The 23,484-nt window shown below is 33.5% G+C and overlaps 1 protein-coding gene across 8 annotated transcripts in view; it reads right to left on the bottom strand.

Moving 5' to 3' along the window:
• Positions 1 to 23,484, bottom strand: part of BLTP1 (bridge-like lipid transfer protein family member 1) — a 221,537-nt gene that overhangs the window by 4,412 nt on the left and 193,641 nt on the right. For 7 of the 8 annotated variants that reach the window (XM_063107237.1, XM_063107240.1, XM_063107239.1 and 4 more), the window contains 14 exons: positions 23,311 to 23,450; positions 21,986 to 22,187; positions 18,090 to 18,290; positions 17,055 to 17,234; positions 14,862 to 14,999; positions 13,913 to 14,170; positions 12,863 to 13,013; positions 12,277 to 12,434; positions 11,954 to 12,146; positions 11,521 to 11,738; positions 8,605 to 8,856; positions 7,703 to 7,906; positions 5,360 to 5,554; positions 4,777 to 4,911 (listed from right to left, as the gene is read on the bottom strand). In XM_063107237.1, coding sequence (XP_062963307.1) covers positions 4,777 to 4,911; positions 5,360 to 5,554; positions 7,703 to 7,906; positions 8,605 to 8,856; positions 11,521 to 11,738; positions 11,954 to 12,146; positions 12,277 to 12,434; positions 12,863 to 13,013; positions 13,913 to 14,170; positions 14,862 to 14,999; positions 17,055 to 17,234; positions 18,090 to 18,290; positions 21,986 to 22,187; positions 23,311 to 23,450 — 2,625 coding nt within the window. Of the gene's footprint in view, positions 1 to 4,776; positions 4,912 to 5,359; positions 5,555 to 7,702; positions 7,907 to 8,541; positions 8,857 to 11,520; positions 11,739 to 11,953; positions 12,147 to 12,276; positions 12,435 to 12,862; positions 13,014 to 13,912; positions 14,171 to 14,861; positions 15,000 to 17,054; positions 17,235 to 18,089; positions 18,291 to 21,985; positions 22,188 to 23,310; positions 23,451 to 23,484 lie in introns of those variants that run through there. The other variant, XM_063107245.1, reaches the window with a different exon arrangement.

Raw genomic sequence — 23,484 nt, 5'->3', positions numbered from 1 at the left:
AAGAAAATCCCAAGACTGGATGACTAAACTGCTGAATTCCACCAAAGTTTTAAAAAAGAATTAATACCACTTCTCAAATTATTCCAAAAAACCAAAGCAGAGGGTATTCTTCTGAACTCGTTCTATGAGGCCAGCATCACCATGATACCAAAATCAGACAAAGACACAACAAAAAAAGAAAAATGCAGGCCTGATAAACAAAGATGCAAAAATTCTCAACAAAAATACTAGCAAACTGAGTTTAAAAGCACATCAAAAAGATTATACACCATGATAAAGTGGGATTCATCCCACGGATGCAAGGATGGTTCAACACAAGCTATACTCAATAAATGGGATATACCACATCAATAAAATGAATGACGAAAACCATACAATCATCTCAACAGATGCAGAAAAGCATTTGACAAAATTTAACATCCTTTAATGATAAAAATTCTTAGCAAATTAGGTATAGTCAGAAAGTATTTCAGCACAATAAAGGCCACATATGACAAACCCACAGCTAACATCATATTGAATGGGAAAAAGTTCAAAGCTTTTCCTCTAAGAACAGGAATAAGACAAGGATGCTCCCTCTCACCACTCTTATTTAACATAGTATTGGAAGTTCTAATCAGAGCAATTAGGCAAGAGGAAGAAATAAAAGGCATCCAAATTGGAAAAGACAAATTGTCCTTGTTTGCAGATGACGTGATCTTATGTATAGAAAAACCTAGTCTCCACCAAAAATCGTTTATGATAAATGAATTCAGTAAAGTTGCAGGATACAAAATCAACATAAAAAATCAGTAACTATACACCAACAACAAACTAGCTGAATAAAAAATCATGAAAGGAAGTGTATTTACCGTAGCTATCAAAAAAAAATAAATTCCTAGGAATAAATTTAACCAAGGAGGTGAAACCTCTCTACAAGGAAAACTACAGAGAACACTGAGGAATGAAATTAAAGATGACACAGAAAAATGGAAAGACATTCCATGTTCATAGATTAGAAGAATTAATATTGTCAAAATGACGATACTACTCAGTGATCTACAGATTTAATGCAATCCTTATCAAACTACCAATGATATACTTCACAGAAATAGAAAAAACAATCCTAAAATTCATATGGACCCACACATAGCCAAAGCAATCCTGAGCAAAAAGAATGAAGCTGGAGGTATCACAATTCCTGACTTCAAAATATACTACAAAGCTATAGTAATCAAAACAGCATGGTACTGGTATTAAAAAAGACACATAGACCAATGAAACAGAATAGAGAACCCAGAAATAAATCTCTATATTTACCGCCAACTGATTTTTGATAAAGGCACCAATGATATACACTGAGAAAAGGATAGCTGTTGGGTGGCAGCTACCTTCCTGACACAGATGGTTGCTACACCTAATGACGACTGCTTGTTCCCTTCTTTGTTTTTCACACATGCTCAGGATGGCGCCTGGAGGATGTAAAGGGGGAGTGACTATGGTGTCGGGTAAAACCTCACCCCATTTACGTGGCTTAACATCATTGGTGCAGAGAGCCTTCTGGGCTTGTGGACACTTCATGATCTTTACTATAAGCATAGGCAGGAGCCATGCATGCACGCACGACCTATAGGGTGATTGGCTTGTTAGGTGGAGACCCCCGCCAGAATCCCCCGCCCAATTAGTTCATTTATGCATAAATATGTAGGCTTTGAGTTGAATAAACGGAACTGCTTGACAGAACCCCCACTGCATCTGAGTGTTCCTTTGCGAGCCGGGTTGGGGCTGGTGGCTGCACTTACCTATCTCCTGGGCTCTCCCGCCCCGCTCCCTCTCGCACAGGGAGGAGGAGGCAGGGAATAATCTTCGGCCTCATTCCCTTGAGCCAAGCGTGGTTTAGCTAGTTGTCGGGGGACTGGCGTGGGCACCAACTCCCCCCCACCCCGACAGATAGCCTCTTCAATAAATGGTGCTGGGATAACTGGATATCCATATGCAGATGAAACTAGACCCCCATCTCTCACCCTATACCAAAATCAACTCAAAATGTATTAAAGACTTAAATGTAAGTCCCGAAACTAAAACTACCAGAAGAAAACATAGAGGAAACACTGTCATTGGTCTGGGCAACGCTTTTATGGAGAAGACTTCTAAAGCAGAGGCAACAAAAGCAGAAATAGACAGATGGAATTACATCAAACTAAAAAGCTTCTGCACAGCAAAGGAAATAACCAGTAAAGCAAAGAGACAATTTATGGAATGGGAAAAAATATTTGCAAACTACTCATCCAACAAGGGATTAAGATCCAGAATATATACGGGACTGAAACAACAGGGGAAAAAAAAAAGCCACAAATAATCTGATTAAAAAATGGGCAAATGACCTGAATAGACATTTTTCAGAAGACAATACATAAGGCTAGCAGGTATATGAAAAAAGCTCAATATAACTAATCATCAGCGAAATGCAAATCAAAACCACAATGAGATATCATTTCCCTCCAGTTAGAATGGCTATTATCAAAAAGACAAAAAATGCAAATACTGAAAAGGGAACTCTGTACACTGTTGGTGGAAATGTATTAGCATAGCCATTATAGAAAACAGTATGGAGGTTCCTCAAAAAACTAAAAATAGAGCTACCATATGATTCAGCAATCCCAATGCAAAGAATGGAAATTAGCATACTGAAAAGATATCTGCATTCTATGTTTATTGCAGCACTATTCACAGTAGCCAAGATATGAAATCAACTCAGGTGTCCATCATCAGATGAATGGACAAAGAAAATGTGGTATATATACACAAAGTAATACTACTCAGCCATAAAAAAGAATTAAATCCTGTTATATGCAACAACATGGATGGAACTGAAGACCACTGTGTTAAATGAAGTAAGCCAGGCACATAAGGATAAATACCGAATGTTCTCACTGATATATGGAAGTTAAAAAAGTTGAGCTCATAGAAGTAAAGAGTAGAATGTGGTTACTAGAGGCTGGGAGGGGGGGAGAGAAAAGAGAGGGGAGAAAGGGGAGAGGAGATGGAAGAAGGGGAGAGGGAAGGTGGGAGGGGGAAAGTGGGAGGAGAGGGAGAGGTTGGTTAATTGGCACAAAATTACAGCTAGATAGGAAAAATAAGTTCTAGTGGTGTACAGTAGTGCTATGTATCTATAATTAACAATAATTTATTGTACTCAAATGGTTAGAAGAGTATATCAAATGTTCTCATCACAAAGAAGTGATAAACTTTTGCAATGATGAATATGCTAATTTGATCATCACACACTGTATGTATTGAAATTAACTCTGTATGCCATAAATATGTACAATCAATACATGTCAATTAAAAAATAAATTCCTTTTAAAAAAATGACAAAGGTTTCTCATAATACCTGAGACAAATAAATCTGGCAGGCTTTCAAATCTAGGTAGACTAGAAAGAATTCTGAACTTCACAGGTTTACCTAGAATCTGTCTATTTCTACATTAAGTTTAAGTATTAATATTAAGTTTAAATTAAGTTTAAATATTAAGGCACAGGGAAAAACAAAAGGATTACCAGTGACCGGTATATGTTGGTGCTGTATGTGAACATTAGATCTAATAATAATATATACAATATTGCCTATTATATGGTTTTGGCCATTTTACTTGAAGTTTCAACTAAGGTTTGATAGATTTCTCCTAGCCATCATTATTGATTTTACTCTCTCACTGAAATGTTAGTACATCTCTACTGATTAGTAATGAAAGAGCAATTCAATCTATGCTGTGCTACCGTTGCACTCTCTAAACAGTCTTTTGGTGATCTTTTATCTTTGAAATATAAGAAAGACAAATTTTATATTTTTTTCTTCATGAAAACAATGAGACAATACTATAGTGTGACCTGAACAAATTACATTTATTCCAAGCAGTTTTTTAAGAATCATACCTATTGTTTTACCATTGTATATTTATATTTGAATAAGTATACAATGATTGTACTACAAATATTTATTGAATGAATAAATGACCATATATTGTGGAGAGCATTCCATATCATTACATTTCAAACTAAACTACCCCATTCTTTTTTTTGTTTGTTTGTTTTTGGTGGCTGGCCAGTAAAGGGATTTGAACCCTTGACATTGCTGCCTCATTCTTTTAAACAGCTACAGAGTACTAATATATTCAACCAATTCTAGATAGATATTCAGATTACCATGTTTCTCAATGGGTAAACATTTAAGTTTCCAGTGAATAAACCAATGTTAGCTAACTCATGCAAAAAACAAAAAACAAACAAAAAAAGACCACTGACGTCTAAATAATTTATTTATTAAAAGAAAATATTCTCTGCATTCCAAACAGATTCATCTTCTTATTTCATTCCATTTTCTCAATAATGTACATACGAGTAACTCATGCTACTTTATTATGTAGTTGTTTCTTTAGTCACTTCACTTAGATTTGCAATATTTTCTCACTTTTTCCTATTTTGCGAGACTCTTCTACAAGGCCTACCTGCAAATGCGCATAAGATTATGTATATGGAAATACTTTGTAAAATATAAAACACCATTCAGTGTGAGATATGGTTAGAAAAAAAGTGCTGTGTATCTAAAAAAAAGAAAGGCTGTGAAAGACTGTCACATAGTCTTACTAATGTTATTTAGTGACATCTGCAACTCATAGAGGAAGGAAACATTCCACTTATTTTATTACTAGACCATAAAATCAATATAAATGGCATTCACAGCTGCCTTCCCTACAGCCTGAATAATAATAATAATAAAAATAATATGCTACCCACCTTTTTCTTTTTCTTTAAGATAAGCTGACACTAAATCATGGAGAAACATGATGAGCTCAGCATCCATAGTCACACAGATGTGGTCAGTGAACTCAGTCACCACACTACATTCTACCTTTGGCTTCAGGTTGGCATCTGCAAAGGTAAAGTTCTTTTATAGTAAAAGATGTAATGAAATGAATCCCCTTCCCATTAATAAGGATTTACATAGGTCCATGTAAATGTACCCACTTGAAATGTAACTATACAAATGAGTAATTTCTGTTTGTGATTTATAGAATGATGATAGTTTATTAAGCACTTTCCTTGTACACGTCATTTATTCCTCATAACAGCCCTGTAAATGAAATTCAATTATTATTCTCCTTTTTACTGGGGAGAAAAAGGCACAAGTAGGTTAATTTGTCAGAGGTCATATAGCTGGTAAGAAAATTAATCAGTTAAACCTAAAAAAATCAATTTCTTTAGACTATATTAATATTTCAAAAATAACCTGTGGGAAGACAGCAGTAGTTTGAAGTTCCTTTAGAATTTTCTTATACCTTGTATTGAATTATCATCTTATACCTTGTATTTCATATACCTTGTAATGAAGGTTCCTGTGGTTCTTGAACATGAATGGATTTAAAGTCAAGCTGCATCCTTGGTAATGCAAAAATAGTCTCTGTTTCATGGTTGTAGCTAGAACCTCCTCTGAATCCACTCAACAAACTAGAATTCTTCACAGTAGTGCTATTCTCTGTATTATTAGCGTCAACATTACGAAGTAGGTTTAGCTCTACATGCATAATGATAAAGACAATAAGAGTAAAATTAAATAAAGAGGCATTGATAAGCTATGTTTTCCAGACACTATGACACACAGAACTTTTGCCATTTTGAAAGTTGGAAAGAATCACATTAAAAAATACACACAAACACAAACACACAGAATACATCAAAAGTTCGTGAAAAAATAGAAAAGATAATATAAATCTTTCCATGAACTTTTTGAAATACCCTCATATATTAAATAAATCACTGTTCTCAAGACCAAAGCTTTATAATGTGATTTTGGATAAACCCAATAAATTCTGGTTTTAGTTTCTTAAACTTTAAAATGAATTCATGTCTGAATTTAAGAGTTCCATTAAGCCCAAAAGTCTCCATAGATTGAACACTTTACTCTTACAGAATTTGAGATTAAATATGATCCTCACCTTGAAATCAGATAAAAGTCGTAATTTTCCCTAACATATATGCTATTATAGGTGTGTTATAAAAATTAGTATTTTTGTAGGTACATAGACAGCAATTCAAAATGCTAATAACTCACCCAGAGAGTATTCCAGCTGAAAAGAACCCCCTTTCCCAAAATCCCTATTTGAAAAGTAGAATAGTAAAAACAGGCATAATCTAATTTACTTTCTTATCTTCTCTTGTTCTCAGAACATTTTTACTTATTTAATTTATTTAATTCCTGGGGTCGCCTATTCCATGGTAACCCATCTACATAGGGCCCAAGTCATATTCTCTTCCATTTTGAAAGAAGGTCATTTTTAAGTAAAACGTTCAAGTCTCGACATGTCTCAATCTACTCAGCTTTACAACACACGTGAGATAATTGGCAAAAAGCAATTCTGTGAACTCAAACCCTCAAACAACCATAAAGTAAGAGTTACCATGATCACATTATCACAATACTGGTGTATCTAATTAAATGAAAAAAACTCATCAAAAGCACTCCCTTTAAACTTATGACATGATAGGAATAATATTAGTTTCATTTTGTTCCAGCCATTCTGAACCTTAAGTTTGTGGCATTCCATTATTTAGTTGTGTAATAACTTCCTCAAATCTCCAATTTTTATCATTACTACAAAAATTTTTTGCCAATATTATTTTCCAAAAATTTGTAAAAACATTTTCCAGTATAGTAAACTTAATTTTATTTACTTAAAACCAATTTTATTTTGAATGTTTTTAGTTACATCTAAAAAATTTGAGTCTATAACAAACCCTCATGTACCTTGTCACCCAACTTCAACAATTATCAGCTCATTAAAGGCCTATTTTAACTACTATGATATAGTATTTTTTCTCTCCCTTAATTATATTAGTTAATGAAAAATTATCCCTTATTGCGAATAGAACATAGGGAGGCAGTATAACATAATGGTGTAAAGTATAGAAGTAGAAAGCAGACAGATATGAATTCAAATTTTGGCTCTACCACAAAGCTGTATGTTCTTAGAGGACAAGTTACTTAATTTCTCTAGGGCTGCATCTGTCATCTTTATAATTTTCTCCTACAGCTAACTATTATTTTTCTCTATATTAAACTTTTCAGCTACTTTCTTAGTATAATAAATGTCTGAAAAAATTTATTTGAAGGTAACTGTAAAAAAAGTAATTTTTTCCCTCAGGCCTTTTGTATACCTCCTCTCCAAGATTATAAAGGTAAAACAAGACTATTATTAAAATTTTCAAATATAACAGAAACATATATAACATAGCAAGAAAAAATTCTATTTCAGATTCCTTCTTCAGTTTCACTGAGATAACCAAGTGTCCAGTGAATGATGACAGACATAATTCCCATTATCCCCAATAGCTATTTATAGAATAGTTTATTTATGCTGGTTATGTACATTATAAATATAATTTTTAACTTTAAAATTAATCTAGAAATAAATTACTGTCATTTTTTACATTAAAAAATCAAAATAAAAAAATTTTAAAAATAAAATAATTTGAGTCTATGAGATGTAGTACCACCATAGTAGTACAGCATTTACTAAACAATCGTTACTTGTGTCAGCAGGAGTAAAATGATAGTTGTTTATAGAAATGAAAACTTTACCTCTCCACAAAAATTCTAAACACAGTCAACAGAACCCAAAATAGAAAAAAGAAAATAAATCTCTCCAAAACTCAAATTTTTAACCTTCATTCCTCGTGGCTGTAACATAATTGAACCATTCTTTCACACTTGCTACTCCATGTGGTGGATTTTCATGGCGGCGCCTTGTTATCTTGGTTATTGTTGCCATAGGACTTTCCAAAGCACCACATGGTTTGGTAACCATAGTATTATGACCCAGATGAAAATCTAATGTTTGTACAATATATGTAGAATGATCACTAGAACCTAGAGCAAAAGGAAAAAAAAAGTTTTTAAAGTAAAAATCTATATTTAGATATAAGAAAATACTGTAGTTGTGGCCTCAGAGCAATAGATTTAGCTACGTCATATATAGATTGGGAAGGCTATAAAAATGAAAAATAAATGAGAAAAAAACAAATAATAATTCTTTTTTTAGTTATAATGGATTTATGCCCATTAAGATGAAGAACACCAACCATTTTTTTCTTCATCATTAAGAAACCAACAAGTAAGAAATTAAAGTTCAAAGGAACTCGGTTTATCACTGTAAACAGGTAAAAGCACAGTCTTGCCCATAAATTTTATATTATAGTCTTGACTGGCATACAGTTTCCTCACACTACCACTATGTGTCGTCTCTTCGTGTTCTTATAAGAAATATTTGCAGTAACTATTATTATGACTATGGTCAGCCACGGCAGCAGAAACTTTAATTGCCTAAGAAAGAAAAAGAGAATAAGATGGCAAGTTTAGAAATAGGTCCTTTAACATGTTCTAGACTTTGTAGATATTGACTAATTGGTAGTCAACTCTTATGTCAGGTATAGGATAACAAGTAGAGATGGATTTCAGAAATATTATAATAAAAACAGACAAAAGATATGAGAAAGGAAAATTACTTTGTCATTTATAATCATATCAGAAGATAGGAACAAGTAAAAGCTGGAAATGTGTCATTTTACCATCTTCCCAAATTTTCTGAGCTTCGGTCCAAAAAGCAATATTTGGTTCTTCTAAATGAAAAAGAGCCCAGGATTTTGAACGGAAATTTGGACCATGAAAACAAGCCAGTGTCATATGATTTCCATGTAAGCTCATTGATCCTCCAAATTGCATTCCATCTTCTGGTAATGGAATCTGAAATAAGGATATGTGGCATCCTGATACCACCTTCAATACTCCAGGCCAATGTCGATGATGAGCTGCATCAAGCACTGCAAGAAAAGCAAAAACCATTTATCCTGAAGTGCCTCATGAGCATCCTGAATGGGGTAGGGTAGCAGCAGGTGGCTACTTTCTATAGCTGAAAGTGACTCAGATAAGGGATGAAAAAATGTCCAACACTTGGTTAACATTAAGTAATAGCCAATAAAGAGACACTCTGGAAAAAGATGCTGCATGAGGATGGATAAAGCTAAGGAAAGTAGTAACTTGCTAACAGTAATTACAGCTAACACTTCTGTAATGATTAATGATTCACAAAGTTTGTATAAAACATTACATAATTCTCACAATAATTCTGTAAACTAGGTATTTTATCTTGACTCTTTTCAAGTGAAGAAGCAGAAGAACTGAGGGATTAGGTGAACTAGTAACTGGAAGATCTAGAAATCAAATGCATATCCCCTGATTTTAAGTATCGCTTTTTACTCTTCTATACATTTGCTACTCAAAGTGAGGTCAGAGGACCAGCAGTATCAGCATTACCTGGAAGCTGCTAGAAATGCAGACTCTTAAGCATATCTACTGTATTAGAATCTGCATTTTAATAAGACCTCCAGGTGTTACAGGTGCACATTAAAGTTTGAAAAGCACTAATCAAACACACAATTCGTATGTATATTTCTCACTTATTCCGGTAATGTCCTTATGCCTGATTTCCACACCTCTCATTGCAATTCTACAAGGATCATGCATTGTATTTAGCTGGTACGTTTCTCAAGGACTTTTTTGAAGAATCCAGGCCAGGCATTTTGCAGAACATCCCTCAATTTGTATATCAATTCTAGTTTAAAGGAAATACGGAGACTAGAGGAACAGATAAATTACACCACAAGGAAGCAACTAAAAAACATCTAGAAGGTAGGGCACAGGTCTCTTCAACAAGTAAGGTCATACAAAAAAGGAACATGCTAAATTAAACCAGAATAAACGAACATAGCTAGATTTAACCTCTGATCTTGGATTGAGTATCCTGATTTGGAAAAACCAATTTAAAATAATATTTTAAAATCAATTATGGAAATTTGAATGTGCTTTGAAAGCTAGAGGAGATAAATAATTAGCAAAATGGAAAGTTGGATGCTGTTAAGCAGAAAAGGGTGACAAAACTATGAATGATTTTTTGGTAAAAAGTATACACATATATATAGAGGCATAGAAAAATACTTGGATGTACATGTTCTAAGGTGTTCACAGTAATGTTTTCTGGGTGGAATGTGATGTTTTTATCTTATGTTTGAATGTATTTTCTAGTTTTTCTCAATGTACATGTATTGCTCCTGTGATATTAAAAAGTTATTTTTTAATAACTCATTCTGATTACTTTGCACCACTATTACCTCTCTCACTCTAGTTAAAGCCACTATTATCTCTTGCCTGTACTCTTGCAATTCCTTCCTTATGATGGTAGTGTAACTATGTACAGTATCCAACAATGGTAATGGTAACTATTGCAATGGTTTCCTCACTTTCATTTTTTTTTTTTTTTTTTGTCTTTTTGTGACCGGTAAGGGGATCGCAACCCTTGGCTTGGTGTTGTCCGCACCGCGCTCAGCCAGTGAGCGCACCGGCCATTCCTATATAGGACCTGAACCTGCGGCGGGAGCGCTGCACTCTCCAAAGTGCGCCACGGGGCCGGCCCCCTCACTTTCATTCTTAACTGACTATATAGTCAGTTCTCTAGACAGTAACCAAAGTGAGGCTTTAAAAAGGAATAAATCAAATTATATAAAACTTTGTTCAAAATTCTCTAATAGTTACCCATAATATTAAAAATCTTATCTGAGACCTACTTCTCTGAAATTTATGTCCAACATTTTCCTCCTTGCTCATTCTGCTCCAGCCATTGTGGCCACCTTCATGATCCTCAAACAAGCTAAGTTTGTTCCTATTGCAGAAGCTTTGGATCCCTCAATGACTCCCTTTGCCTGTAACTCTGTCTTTTTCCTCAGATGTTAGCCTAGTTCTTTCATTCATTCACATTTTTGCTAAAATGTCACTTCAGAAAAGGTTTCTCTGATCACTCTTTCTAAAATAGCTCTCTCATACCTTATCTTTCTGTTTTTCCCCTACTTTGTTCATTTTCTCAGCACTTCTACCTGAAATTATCTTATATATTTAGTTAGTGAGTTAATTATGGTCTCTCTGTCTTTTCCATTAGAATGTAAGCTTTATGAAGGCAGAGACTTTGTCTACCACTAGATTTCCTGTGCCTAGAACAGTGCCTAAGTACATAGTTGTTGCTGAATAAATATTTGCTGATTGAATTACTGAGTGACAATAATGATCTGCCTAATATCACACAGCTAATAACTCCAAACTCAGACATTCTGACTCCTTATCCTATGCTCTCAACCAGAACATGATATTGTCATAAATACTAATAGTATTTGAGAGAATGGAATGGGTATGGTTGCAGATAAGCTGTGGCAGGGGGAGGAGATAATAAATGGTGACTTCTCAAATGATGGTCTCTAAGTCCACTGGCAGGTAGAAAATCAGGTCCTTTGCTGAGTGAGTGGGGTGAAGAGTCTATGGGCTACATTGTAAGTAAGTATGACATATAGATTATTGTTGTTACTATTATTTTTAATTAAGAATTTAACACATTTATTGAAAGATAAAAGCATATAGAGAGGCTTAATTCCAATTCTTACATTGTTCTTGTGAACTTTTCTCTAGGTTGTTAGTTGTTGTCTTTGGTGGAAGATAAGGAACTGGTCCCCAGGTAGACAAAGCTCGTTTACTGGTGTCAAACTGCTGTGTGAAAAATTCCTGAAGCTTCATTCCTATTTTTATCAGGTCTGGTGTGGTTGATCTTGATATCATTACTTGGAAAATATCCCATTTCAAGTCTCCATGGACAAAAATCTCACTAGAGCATAAAGCAGAAATTTATCATATATCTTACAGAATATATTTAAAAAGTACAAGAAAAATTCTCTTCCCAACCCAGCCTTTTCATTAATATTAACTGCATAATATAAAATCATTTTGCAGAAAATATTAATCACATATGTTTTCTCACTGGATAAAAATAGATTAACAGCAGTCACACAGAGTATTCAAAAGTAATGTCTTAATAAATACCTTTTATCAGTTATGCTTGAATCCAGTGTATTATACAGGTTTACTTTCCATTCATCTTGAAGCTTAAGATCAGCATTACTGAAGATACCCATGAGGATACTTGAGCCCATGTAATCAACACGAGCTTCAGTAGAACCCATAGTAATCTGAATTTTGTGACTGGGTTGCTGATTTGGATGTTCAGAAATATGAGCTAAAGTAGAAACAGTAATTACTTGTCATAGAAATGTCTATGGGCAAAACTCATCAAAATAAATTTTCAAAACCCCTTTTCCAATATTTTTTTTAAGATATGCTAGATCAGTTGTAAAATTTCAACATACCAACCATCTCCAAAGCATTGACATCTATGGTCCCTCCAACTACTCCTCCTTTAGAATCTAACTGTGATCTTCCCAGACCAACAGACATGCTAATTTCTCGATCACGATTACTTCCTACTGACAGACGGCCCTGGCTCTTCAAACCACTAGTTGTCCAACTAAAAAAAAAAGGAAAAAAGGTTATTAATTAGATATATGGCTTACAATGTCATAAATTAAAACAGGAGTTAAATCAGAAGATTTAAATAAAAGGTCAAGTTTAACAATAAAACAATGCATTTCTTATAAGAAGTGTGGTAAATGTTTGAGTATTAACATTGCTGATGAAGTTTTCTTCCTAGCTAGAAAGTCACTACATTTTCCTTATAATTTTTCCTCTTTTTAGAACAGATATTTCATGTTGTTTTATATTATAGTATCCTTAGGATTAGGCAATTTTCAGGATAAAACAATTTATCTTTTATCTACTGACTTTACTGTCTCAAACATTTCAGCATTAAAAAATGATTATGAATTACTTTACTACAATATAAGAAAAATTACAAATAATGATTAAATATATTTTCTTTGTATTTGAATGGCTTACGTTGTATTTCCCATTACATTACTCATATTCATTTGAACGTTTAATTGCTTCAAGTTGATAGCAAATACGACAAGTGTTTCCCATGGGGTCCCTTGTTGGCTTGCTGCTTTGTTTGATTTGTTAAAAGGAGTTGATGTTTTTGAAAGTGAATCTATAAATAGAAAAGCCAAATATACATTCATTCACATAAATACTAAGCAGATTATAAAGCAAAAACTACTCTTATTACTATAATTCAAAAAGTAAAAATATGATATTCTTATATTAGAACTTAATGTTTAATAGTTGTCATATTGCCTCTAAAATAGTAGTTACCATTTTCTGAATGTTTAATAAGTCTTGGTAGCCTTACTTCTTGAAAGCTCATAAAATTCTGTATGGCCCCATTTTATATGATGAAATTCTGGTGTGCATAGGATATAACAGCACAGATCATTCTTCACTCTGGGATTTTCTTAATAAAGGAAAAAAATCATAATATGCTGCTGCCAAACAGGACTACAAGGCAGAGACCATTCTGAAATGCAAAGGCTGGCTGGAGTGCCTGTCTTCTGTGTTCTTATGGACTCACTGTGTATCCTGAATCCTGCATTTGCTCATTATATACTTTAACCTGTGACAAGAATTGTATCATTCATTTTTATATATTCAAGCACAACTACAAGGACAAGGCTATAACACATGAATGAGTTCAAAAATCACTGAGTAAAAGAATGACAATACAACGATGAATTTTCCTATACTGAAGCATCTTTTGGGACTTTCACAACACTATAAGTTTACTTCTGAGAGTAACTGTACCATATGGAGCACAATAATGATATGATAATTCCTCTCTTCCTATCTTTTTGAAAAAGATAATAAGATTATTATCTTATTAAAGATTAATAATCTGTGTCTTCTGCTGGAAATACTTTGAACTGTTTGTTATTTGCTGTTTCCCCTCAATCTATCATAGAAACCTCAAGAGTGTATCTCCCTACAATTGGGGCAGAAATCTGGGAGTAACTAAGATTTCTATCTGGGGAACATTGGAGAAAACATTGTTACCTCTTCGAGGAACTGAAGAATCAGACACACTCCTTGATCTTACAGAAGCTGGGGATTTTAGGCTCTGTGCTGCTGTCCCTGGTGACATGGTGCTGTTTGTCATATGCTCATTGAATACATTAGGTGACTGAGGCATGTGGGTAAAGGAGGCTGATTGACTTGGCTGCTCCCAGGTCTTGCAGTAAGCTTTTCTTGATGATTCTGGGGAAAGGTGCTGGCTTACTCCTTCAATGGAATCAGGTGTCCCTGGACCAGATGCTAGTAGAAAAGTAGGGGTGGGGGGGAAAGCCCAAAGTAACAGGGTAAACATAGTTTCACTCATTCAACTTTTCTAATCACATTACATATTCCCTCCAGTTCTCTATTTGGCAACTGTACAGCAATTATATTTTATTTAATTCTCACAGAAACTCCATGAGAAGGGCAAAATAGGTACTATGGTCCTATTTTACAAGTGAGGGAATATACCCAGACCTAGGACTTTTAATATTTCCCACTGTACCTTGCTGACTCTACTTTTCACTTCCACAACTCTCTCTTGAGCAAATACTACAAAAATATCTAAGTCCAAGAGACAAATGCAAGCTAGATGGTAACATGCCCCAAACGTCTTCTGTTTTCCATGATTAACTAACCATGATTAACTTGGATGGTTAAATGTATTTCTGTATTTCTAGATTTTACAAAGATTACAGAGTAATCATTATAGATTAAAATGTCAACTAGAATGTAATCTCCAAGAGGGCAAGACTTTTGTCTGTTTGGTTCTGTGATACATCCCCATTGCTTGGCATACTAGAGAGGCTCAATAGACATGTCTTAAATGAGTGAATGAGTCACAGGGTACAAGTTACCAAGTAAGACAAAATTTTTATTATCAATCATGGATCTTGCTACTGTTGCAACCAAAATTAAAAGCAACCTAATTATAATTACACAACAAGCTTACTTGGCAAATTTATAGTTTGGTCTCCAAGGAATAGACGTCTTGCAATACTTCTCCTGTACCAGGCTCTTGGAAATGCCAGAATTTCACTGAGTCGGCGCATATCATATTTAAAGGAGGCAGACCCTATATCACACACAGCTGATACATAAAAAAAATTTGTTAGAAATTAGATTTCCAAAACTATTAATATTTTTACATGGTAGGTATAAGACATAATATTATACAACTGAATTACACTTATGTTACAATTCATGAAATATCAAAATAAGTTACATATTATGATTAGCAAGTGATTAAATGTTTTTCCACAAATTACAGAAATAGCACATTCTAACACTAGTAGTTCTAATTCCTTTTTTTTGAGGTGATGGCAAGTTGGAATTGTATTATCACTTTGTCAAAAATTCTCAGGTTCTAAAGATCAGTCTTATAGTCTGCTTTAAACTTTAATACAAGTCTCTTCTCAAATATGGGAAATGAATCATCAGGATGAGCTGGGATATAAACATCCTCAAAAGGAGTTGCAAACCAGATAGCTTTGTGGTAGGAACTACTATTCTCCTTTTAGACAAAGAGCAGTGACTTTTAGACAGAGAGCATTGATGGCCTTTTCCTGGGGTTCTGCTCTAAGCACTCTTCTATTCCTGCTTTATGCGTTCTTCTATTCTTCTTCCATAGCTTCTGGAGGATTTACATGCCAGTGACTCCCAAAGATAAAGTTTCCATTTCAGCCTGAGCCCACACCCACACAGCCCATCAGCCAATTGCCTACCACACTTGTCCACCAACATGTCCTGTAGGCCCTTCTTAATTTCCTGTCTAAGTTAATGGCTTCACTGCCCCTTTTAAGTGAAATGTCTGAGGCATCCTTGTCTCCTGTACTGCCCCTTATATTTGTCCTCAAACTTGTGGATTCTCTTATGTCTCTCTTCAAGCCATTCCTTGTTCTCCTTTTCTCCTGTCATAATTCAGGCCTTTATCCACTATTGCTTAGTCTATTTCAGCAGCCTCCTAAGAATCTTTTCTCTCCCATCTTTCATGCTACTATCAACTATATTTCCAAAACATCAATCTGTAGCATCATCCCATTCTTAAAAACCTCTAGCAGCTTCTCACTGTCCAAAGGACCAGAAACTGATGCTTTAGCCTGGCATATGAATCCTTCCACAATCTGGTCCTGATCTGTTTTATCAGCTTTATCTCTAGTCATTCTTCTCTCCCTCTGGCCCTGCCTACTTTGTAAAACCAGATAAAACATTATACCCTATGCTTCAGCCATAGTGAATCAAAGTATAATCCAAAAGCATACTTTTTGATGCTTCTGTGCCATTAAATACCATAGTTGTTACCTCACTCAATTTTCAAGATCTGGCCCAAATATAATTTTCTTTGTGAAGCTTTCTCTGATCTCCTATATGAGGAAGAATGTATTGTTTCCTACTCTTTATGTTAACTTCCATTATAACATTGATCATCCCGCACTGTCACTTATTTGTCCACAGATGAGACCTTGCCTTATTCATGCTGCTCCCCTCAATCACCTAGCAGAGTGCCTGGCAAAAGTTCACTGTAAAACACAGGCTTAATATATGTTTGCTGAATGAATATCAGGTTAAGTGAACATTCCATATTCATTTGGTTAATAATTATACAAGTTTTCATTCAGGACTCTGAATTCTTCAAAATATTCCATATACATTTAATTTTAAGTACTCAGATCACAATGTAAACAAAATAAGTGATTTGCCCCTAGTTATATAGCTAGTTATAAAGCTAGGAGTACACATGCATGCAATTCAAGATATTCTGACACCAAGTAAAAATTTTTTAACGTCACTCATCCCAGTTTAGTGTTTTAAACATTTACAATTAGAAAATAAAACAAACAAAAAGTCAGAAGTTTTACTGATTCATAGTAGAGAAGAGTGAAGAAAAGAGGCAATTTTCAGTTATTTAATTAGGTATATTTTGTCCCTTGGGTGATATGTCTATTTATCTAGAAATTCTATTTCTAATATTTATTACTTGAACTGAGATAGTACAGCAGGCTAGACTGTCATTTCTTTCCTTTAAATCAGCTTATCACCAAAAGCTTAATATTGGGTGTACTTAATATTTAAAAACTTTTAAAATAGAGGCCATTATTTAATTCTGGAAAACAATATTTTAATTAAAAACTATAAAATTGAATACCAGATATATTTATTAACGTAGTGTCCATTTTGCTTGCAGACTTGTTTACAGACTGACTTTCAAAAAATGAGGCACCTCCTGAACGCCTCATTCTAGACAAACTCACTTTTACAAATTCAAGGTTTATACTGAGTGAGTCTTTTCGACCAGTGACTGAAGTGGGCTCCTCATCCACATTCCCTAAAAACAACAATAAAAACACATCTATATATACATATACATACAAGAGGTTTTCAAACAGTTCATGGTAAGATTTGTTTTATCTTTTGATTTCATTTTTCCATGAACAACTATCTAGTTAGATGAAAATTATCCAATACTCTATAATACTCCATCAATTAAAATTAAAAAGTGAGGTGAAAATTTAAGCACAATGATCTAATGAGCATTAGCATTCCTAATGATAGTTTCATAGGGTCAAGCCATAAACGTAATTGGTGATTTTTATAACCCTTCTCCATCAGCAAAAACTAGAATTGGCATGGAGTATGTGTCTTTATTATTTGTCTAAATACAAGTCAAAAGATATTCACTAGTTGCAAGATCTTATGCATTTTTAGTGATTCATTTGCACTTTAAATTCCACTTTGCCACTGAAATTTAATTTCACTAAATATCTGACTTAAATAATACTCTCATTTTAAAATAATAAATGTGACCCACGTACTTTAAACTTTTAGTTTTTATAGAATATAATTTCTTATACAAATAGTGATTTGGTAAGACATTTAAATATTTAAGTAACATAAGTAATCTCTGATATCCAAAGCGATTACTGTGCTATGTATGTCACTTAGAAGATATTCTGAATTTTTAAATTCTTGTATAATTAATCTGGATTACTTATTTCATATTTCTACTTATGTAGGGACAAGACAGATATTATCAAAAAGGAAAAATTTAAAAAGCTTCTGATCTTGGTTTATATCCATTATTAAAGGTATTATGATTTATGAAAAGAATACCTGAAAAGATACTTAATAAGCTTGAAAAGGTGCTGTAAATCTGAAAAAGACACAAACATGCGAAGTATACCTAATCCTCCTGATCCAGGTGTGAGGCCAGAAACAGCAGTTTTTTGTTTCCCTGCTCCATATGGATGAAATACATAAAGGGAAAAGTCAGACATGCATGCAGTGAAGCTCAAGCCAGATGAACTGCTGCTGGAACTGGTCAGATCTGATTGACTACTACTATGTCGACTTCTGCCAAGAGGGCTGCCTAATCCTGATGAACCTACAGTAAACACAAGAAATCCAAAATATTTATATGCTACAAGAAAACAAAAAAAGCCAATCATTAATATGTTTTCAAGAATGAAACCTAACTTCCAAATAAAATGAAACACTCAAACATTAATAGATCAATAGATTTAAATCCTTAAAATCTAAATGAGGATATGGATGTATTACCAATTAATTTACACTGTAAACCAGGGTGAATACTCTGTTCATCTTTAAAACAATTATTTATACATATGTCTGACTTACTACATGGTTTCTTATTTCTCTTTTCCTTTGGTCCACTGGAAGCAGGCAGTGGAAGAGGTCTAAAATAGCTGGCATTTAAGCAAAGGGGGAGAATAAACTGGAGAAAATTTCTATAATATAGCTGGAGTCCACATTTCAGTTGGTAATAGTAGAAATACAGCAAGGTATGTGAATGCAGAAAGTAAAAGATCTCTTTCTCTTAGACAGTCAAAGATCTCTTTGTTCTTACTGGTAACCTTTACCAGGGATGGACTGGCTAATTCCAAATATGCTATAAATATAAAAAAATGAGACCATCTGAGCAGAGCACTATATGATTTTGCTGATGATTCCAAATTATATCTCCAGACCAGACCTCCTTTGGATTCATATGTTACAACTGCCTAGTTGACATGCTACTAGAGTGGGTCACAGGCATTTAAAGATTACATGTCTTAACTCTTGATCTTTTCCTCAACTCTGCTTTTCTTCCAGTGTTCCCCAACACCAGTAAGTAACTCTTCCATGCAAAGAGCTCAACCAGAAGCCTGGGAGTTGTCATCCTTCCCACTCCTGACTTTGTAATTTATAACTAACCACATCATTTCTGTAACTCAAATTTATAAAGTCCGTCCATTTCCCTTCATCTCACTGCTGCTATTTTAGCTTAAGCAATCATGACACTGCCTGGGCTACTAAAGTGGCCAACTGCTCTCTCTGCTTCCTTCCACTCCAATAAACCATCACACAACTGCTGCACTTATGTTCTAAAATGTAAATCCAAATCACATTCACTTCTCTGTTTAACCTCTCATTGGCTTCCCCAAATGAGCTGGCTCTTTCCTCTCTCTCTAAATCTTTCTTATGCCAGCCTCCACTTATACTAGTTTCTTTTTTCTTCTTTCTTTTCAAAGTTGCCAAACTCCTTCCTGCTTCATGGATTTTGTATTCTTTACCTTAGAGTGTTCATTCTCCCAACTCTCTGCTTGGCTAACTCATACTCACTTCATATTTTATCTTAAAATATGCTTGTTTGGTTGGCTATTACTAAATTCAAATTCCACATTAGCAGAAACCATGTCCATTAGCTAAGTTTGCTACTGTATATCATGTAGATATTTCAGTAAAGAACCTTTGAAAGAATGGACATTGTCACAGCTTATACTTCCTATACATTTATTCTCATCATCATTCCTTCATGAATGTTTTATGATGATAAAATGAGGGGTGCTGTTTCATTTTTGTTATTTTCTAGAGAATCATAAAATGTACGCATAATACAGTTGCTCATTTCATAGTCCTTTCACTACATACTCCTAGCATATTTTGTAGTCCTTTCACTACTTATCCTTAGCATAGTGCATATATACTGCTATAATACTTTAAGTGCTAACAATATATGTGACATTTTGTCATTAAGAGAAAGGTGAACATTCCAAAAGAGAAATGGACATGAGCATATATTTACCTCCCCCTAAATAGCCAATAAAGTAATCCAATACAAATTAAGATAATAAAATCCCATTTTAGTCCCTCACATTGACAATGATTAAAAATAAATTTAAAGGAGTGGTAGGATGAGTACAGTGAACTTGGTATCCATACTACTGTGGTGAGGGTGTAGAAATCTTAATAGTCTTTCTTACTAGAGAGTAAAAGGTATCAAATATTTTTGAAATGTTTATATTCTCTGACCCAGAAATTCCACTTTTAAGCATTTATCCTAATATTTTTCTTTATAAATATTTACATACAAAGATGTTCATTTCAATATTATTTTTTTAAAAACTTAGGCAATCTCAAATACGTGATCAAAATGATAGAATAACATGCAGCCATTATATTTTAGAAACAAATATTTAATAATTTGGGAAAATACCAATGATATTTTAAATTTTAAAAAGTTACAGAGCAGAAGAGACAATATTTCAATTTTGCCTGGGAGAAAGATTGTATCTCTACAAAAATGCTAGAGTAAGAACTGATAACTCTTGTTATCTATGATAAAGGGATATTATTTATTTTCATTTCCTTTTTAATACTTTTCTGTTTTCTACATTTACTTTAATGAATAATGAATTACTTTTATAATCAGAAAATGTTGTCAAAAACCCACACTACCACTCTAATATTTTGTTGTCTATAATACAACTCCAACAGCAATATTTTGGACTTTAGTGCTAGGTGATGGGCAACCACATTAGCAAAAACTTTATTTCTAACAATTGTTGTCCTATTTTGTTGTGAAAATTTTCAAAGACTCACACAGTAAAACAAATGTTTTGCTTTAACCATTTTCCTAGTATTATAAGTAAATATTAGAGATGTAAATAATTTCCATTTTTCCAAGAAAAAATTCTTGACTGGGGTTGTTTCTCAGAAGGTATCATGTAAGAATTTTTCCTATTAATATTTGATGAGATTATTAGGGTGAAGTTTTAAATCTGAGATGACTACTTGAAAAACAGGACCCTAAACCTAAGCTGTATTTCCTTCCAAATCAGAAAACTATTCCCATCTCCCTCCACTGCCTTCATGCCTCTCTCAAAAACGGAGTTTAGGATTTTACTTTTTCATTCTAATGCAAGCTTTGTCAACCTTGGCACTACTGACATCTTTATCCAGATAATTCTTTGTGAGGGGAAGGATTGTCATGTGTACTGTAGGATGTTTAGCAGTATCCCTGGCCTTTCTACTAGCTGCCAGTTGTACCCCCTCAGTTGTGACAATCAAAACTGGCTTCCAATATTACCGAACATCCCCTCAGACAAAATAGCCCCTGGTTAAGAACTGTTTTAATAATATTCCAGTCTCTCATGAATTTTGATTCAATCTAGTCTCTTTCTTTAAAAGTGTTCAATAAAATATTTATCATCTGCATTTGTGATCTCTGTCTGATTTTTAGGCAGACATTAACACTGAGTTTTAACTTAGGGAGGAGTGCTTATCTTTCAGAAAACAAAACCTTTCATGAAACAGACATCTGAGTTACATAAAGAAAATTTACCATTTAAAAAATATATATGCTACTTGATACAATCTTAATTCAGTGTGTAAGAAATCCTTGTAAGATAACATGTCTCTTTTTTTCCTTTTGCAACATTGATTACTCTTAAATGTAAAATATAGCTTAGCATAAAATAAAACATTCAAGAGTACTTGAATATGTGGATTATTTTACTACATCATAGTGCTTGTGGTATATACATTCACACAAAAACCAAAATGCTGTCTAACAGCCATTCAGTTAAAAATACAAACTAAAAGTTACCCAAGGTCTAGTAACACACAAAATATATGCAAAAGTTTAGTCTACTATAGATTTTTTTCTATAAATACTCTAATTCTCAAATATTCTCCTTTTCTAACTTTATTTAAAAATATGTATTAATTACTATTAAAGTATTTATTTAAAAATAGTATTTCACATTATACCAGAGGAACAAAAGAATTTTTCTATACCTGGTATTCCAGTTTTGCTAGCAGTGGTCTTTGTTCCACTCTGAGTAGCATTACCTCCAGGGGATAGAGTCTCTGCAGGATATGTGGTCCCTAAAGTCTCCAGTTCTCCTCGGTTTGAAGAAAACACCAAGTCCAGAGATGGTAGCTTTAGCATGCATTCTACTCTTGATACTGGTAAACAACTAAACTTGATCTGTGAGGGCTAAAGAAGAAAAGAAAGCCAAAAAAAGGTTTCCAGGAACAGGATTGTTAAAAAATTATATATTGAATTCTAAAAGTTACATTTAGTTTCCATTTCAGTTCACATGTACCAAATTTGTTTACTCATTTGACATTTGAAAGGATTTTGTGTTTAATATCCTAGCTGTTTCAAACAGAAGCATGATACGTGAACCAAAATGGTATCATTTTTAAAAAGCTAAATATTTGAAGTCATCTCTAAGCAATAATATTTAGATCTTTAGATAATTCAGAAGCTTAAAAATATTTATGCTTATATTATACTTTTTCATAATCAAGTTTTTAAAAGGAAGTAATTTCACTTATGTTAAAATTAAAGAACATTGTTGTATTAATAACAAAGGTTTTACAAGCTCTCAAACCCTTATCCATTATGTTTTCTTCAGACCTTCAAAAAAGCTTGTACAAAACTCCAGAATATCAGATCGAAGCTCTTTTGACCAAATTGCTATTATAAAATATAGTTGGAACAGATGACCATTAGTGTTTCTGTCATTCTTGAGACTGATTATAAGATTTTAATTGAAGGTAAACTAAACCATGAAGTTTGGATAAAAGTAGTTTTCAAATCCTCGTTAATAAATATGTTCAATCAGATGCTAATATATATTCCAAAAAGCCTATTGACAGGACTGAATTTTAGAATAAAATATTATATAAAAACTACATAACTCTTAGCAAAAATTCTAACAAGGCACTAGTGTGACTTTATATTTCCCCAGAAAGAATTGTAATGGCAAGAAATAAAAAAGGGGCAAAAATAAAAAGGGGCCATAATAAAAAAGGCATAAGATGCTTAAAAAGTGTTTTAACTTATATATTTTAATTTTTGCCACAAAAGTATGAGATCTAAATTTTGTAAATCCAAATATCTGTGAAACTTCTCAGCAGAAAAGTGAATATACATACAAAATCTTACGTATACTTCCCAGAGGTTCAGGCAATCTCTAGGTCATCATAGACATACTAAAGGTTCATGAATTGAGGTTAAGAAAACTTTAAAGGGAAATAATGTTAAAAAGTTCAGATAAACTCAAGAAAAACATTTTTTCTTTAAACAAAAAGGAATAAATGAAGTATATCACCTGAACTCGAACATAAACCACAACATCTACAGGGAAGGAAGAGTAAGCAGATGTTGAAGATGACACTAATGATGTTGTTGATTCTTCCATAGGATCTGGTATTTCAAAATGTCCCATATCTTCATCTTGTGAACTGACAGCTGTTAAAATATTTAGTTTTAAGTTTTATTAGGT

Source organism: Cynocephalus volans, chromosome 9, assembly GCF_027409185.1.
Source record: "Cynocephalus volans isolate mCynVol1 chromosome 9, mCynVol1.pri, whole genome shotgun sequence".
Classification (NCBI taxonomy): domain Eukaryota; kingdom Metazoa; phylum Chordata; class Mammalia; order Dermoptera; family Cynocephalidae; genus Cynocephalus; species Cynocephalus volans.
This window is presented reverse-complemented; position numbering and strand designations above follow the sequence as displayed.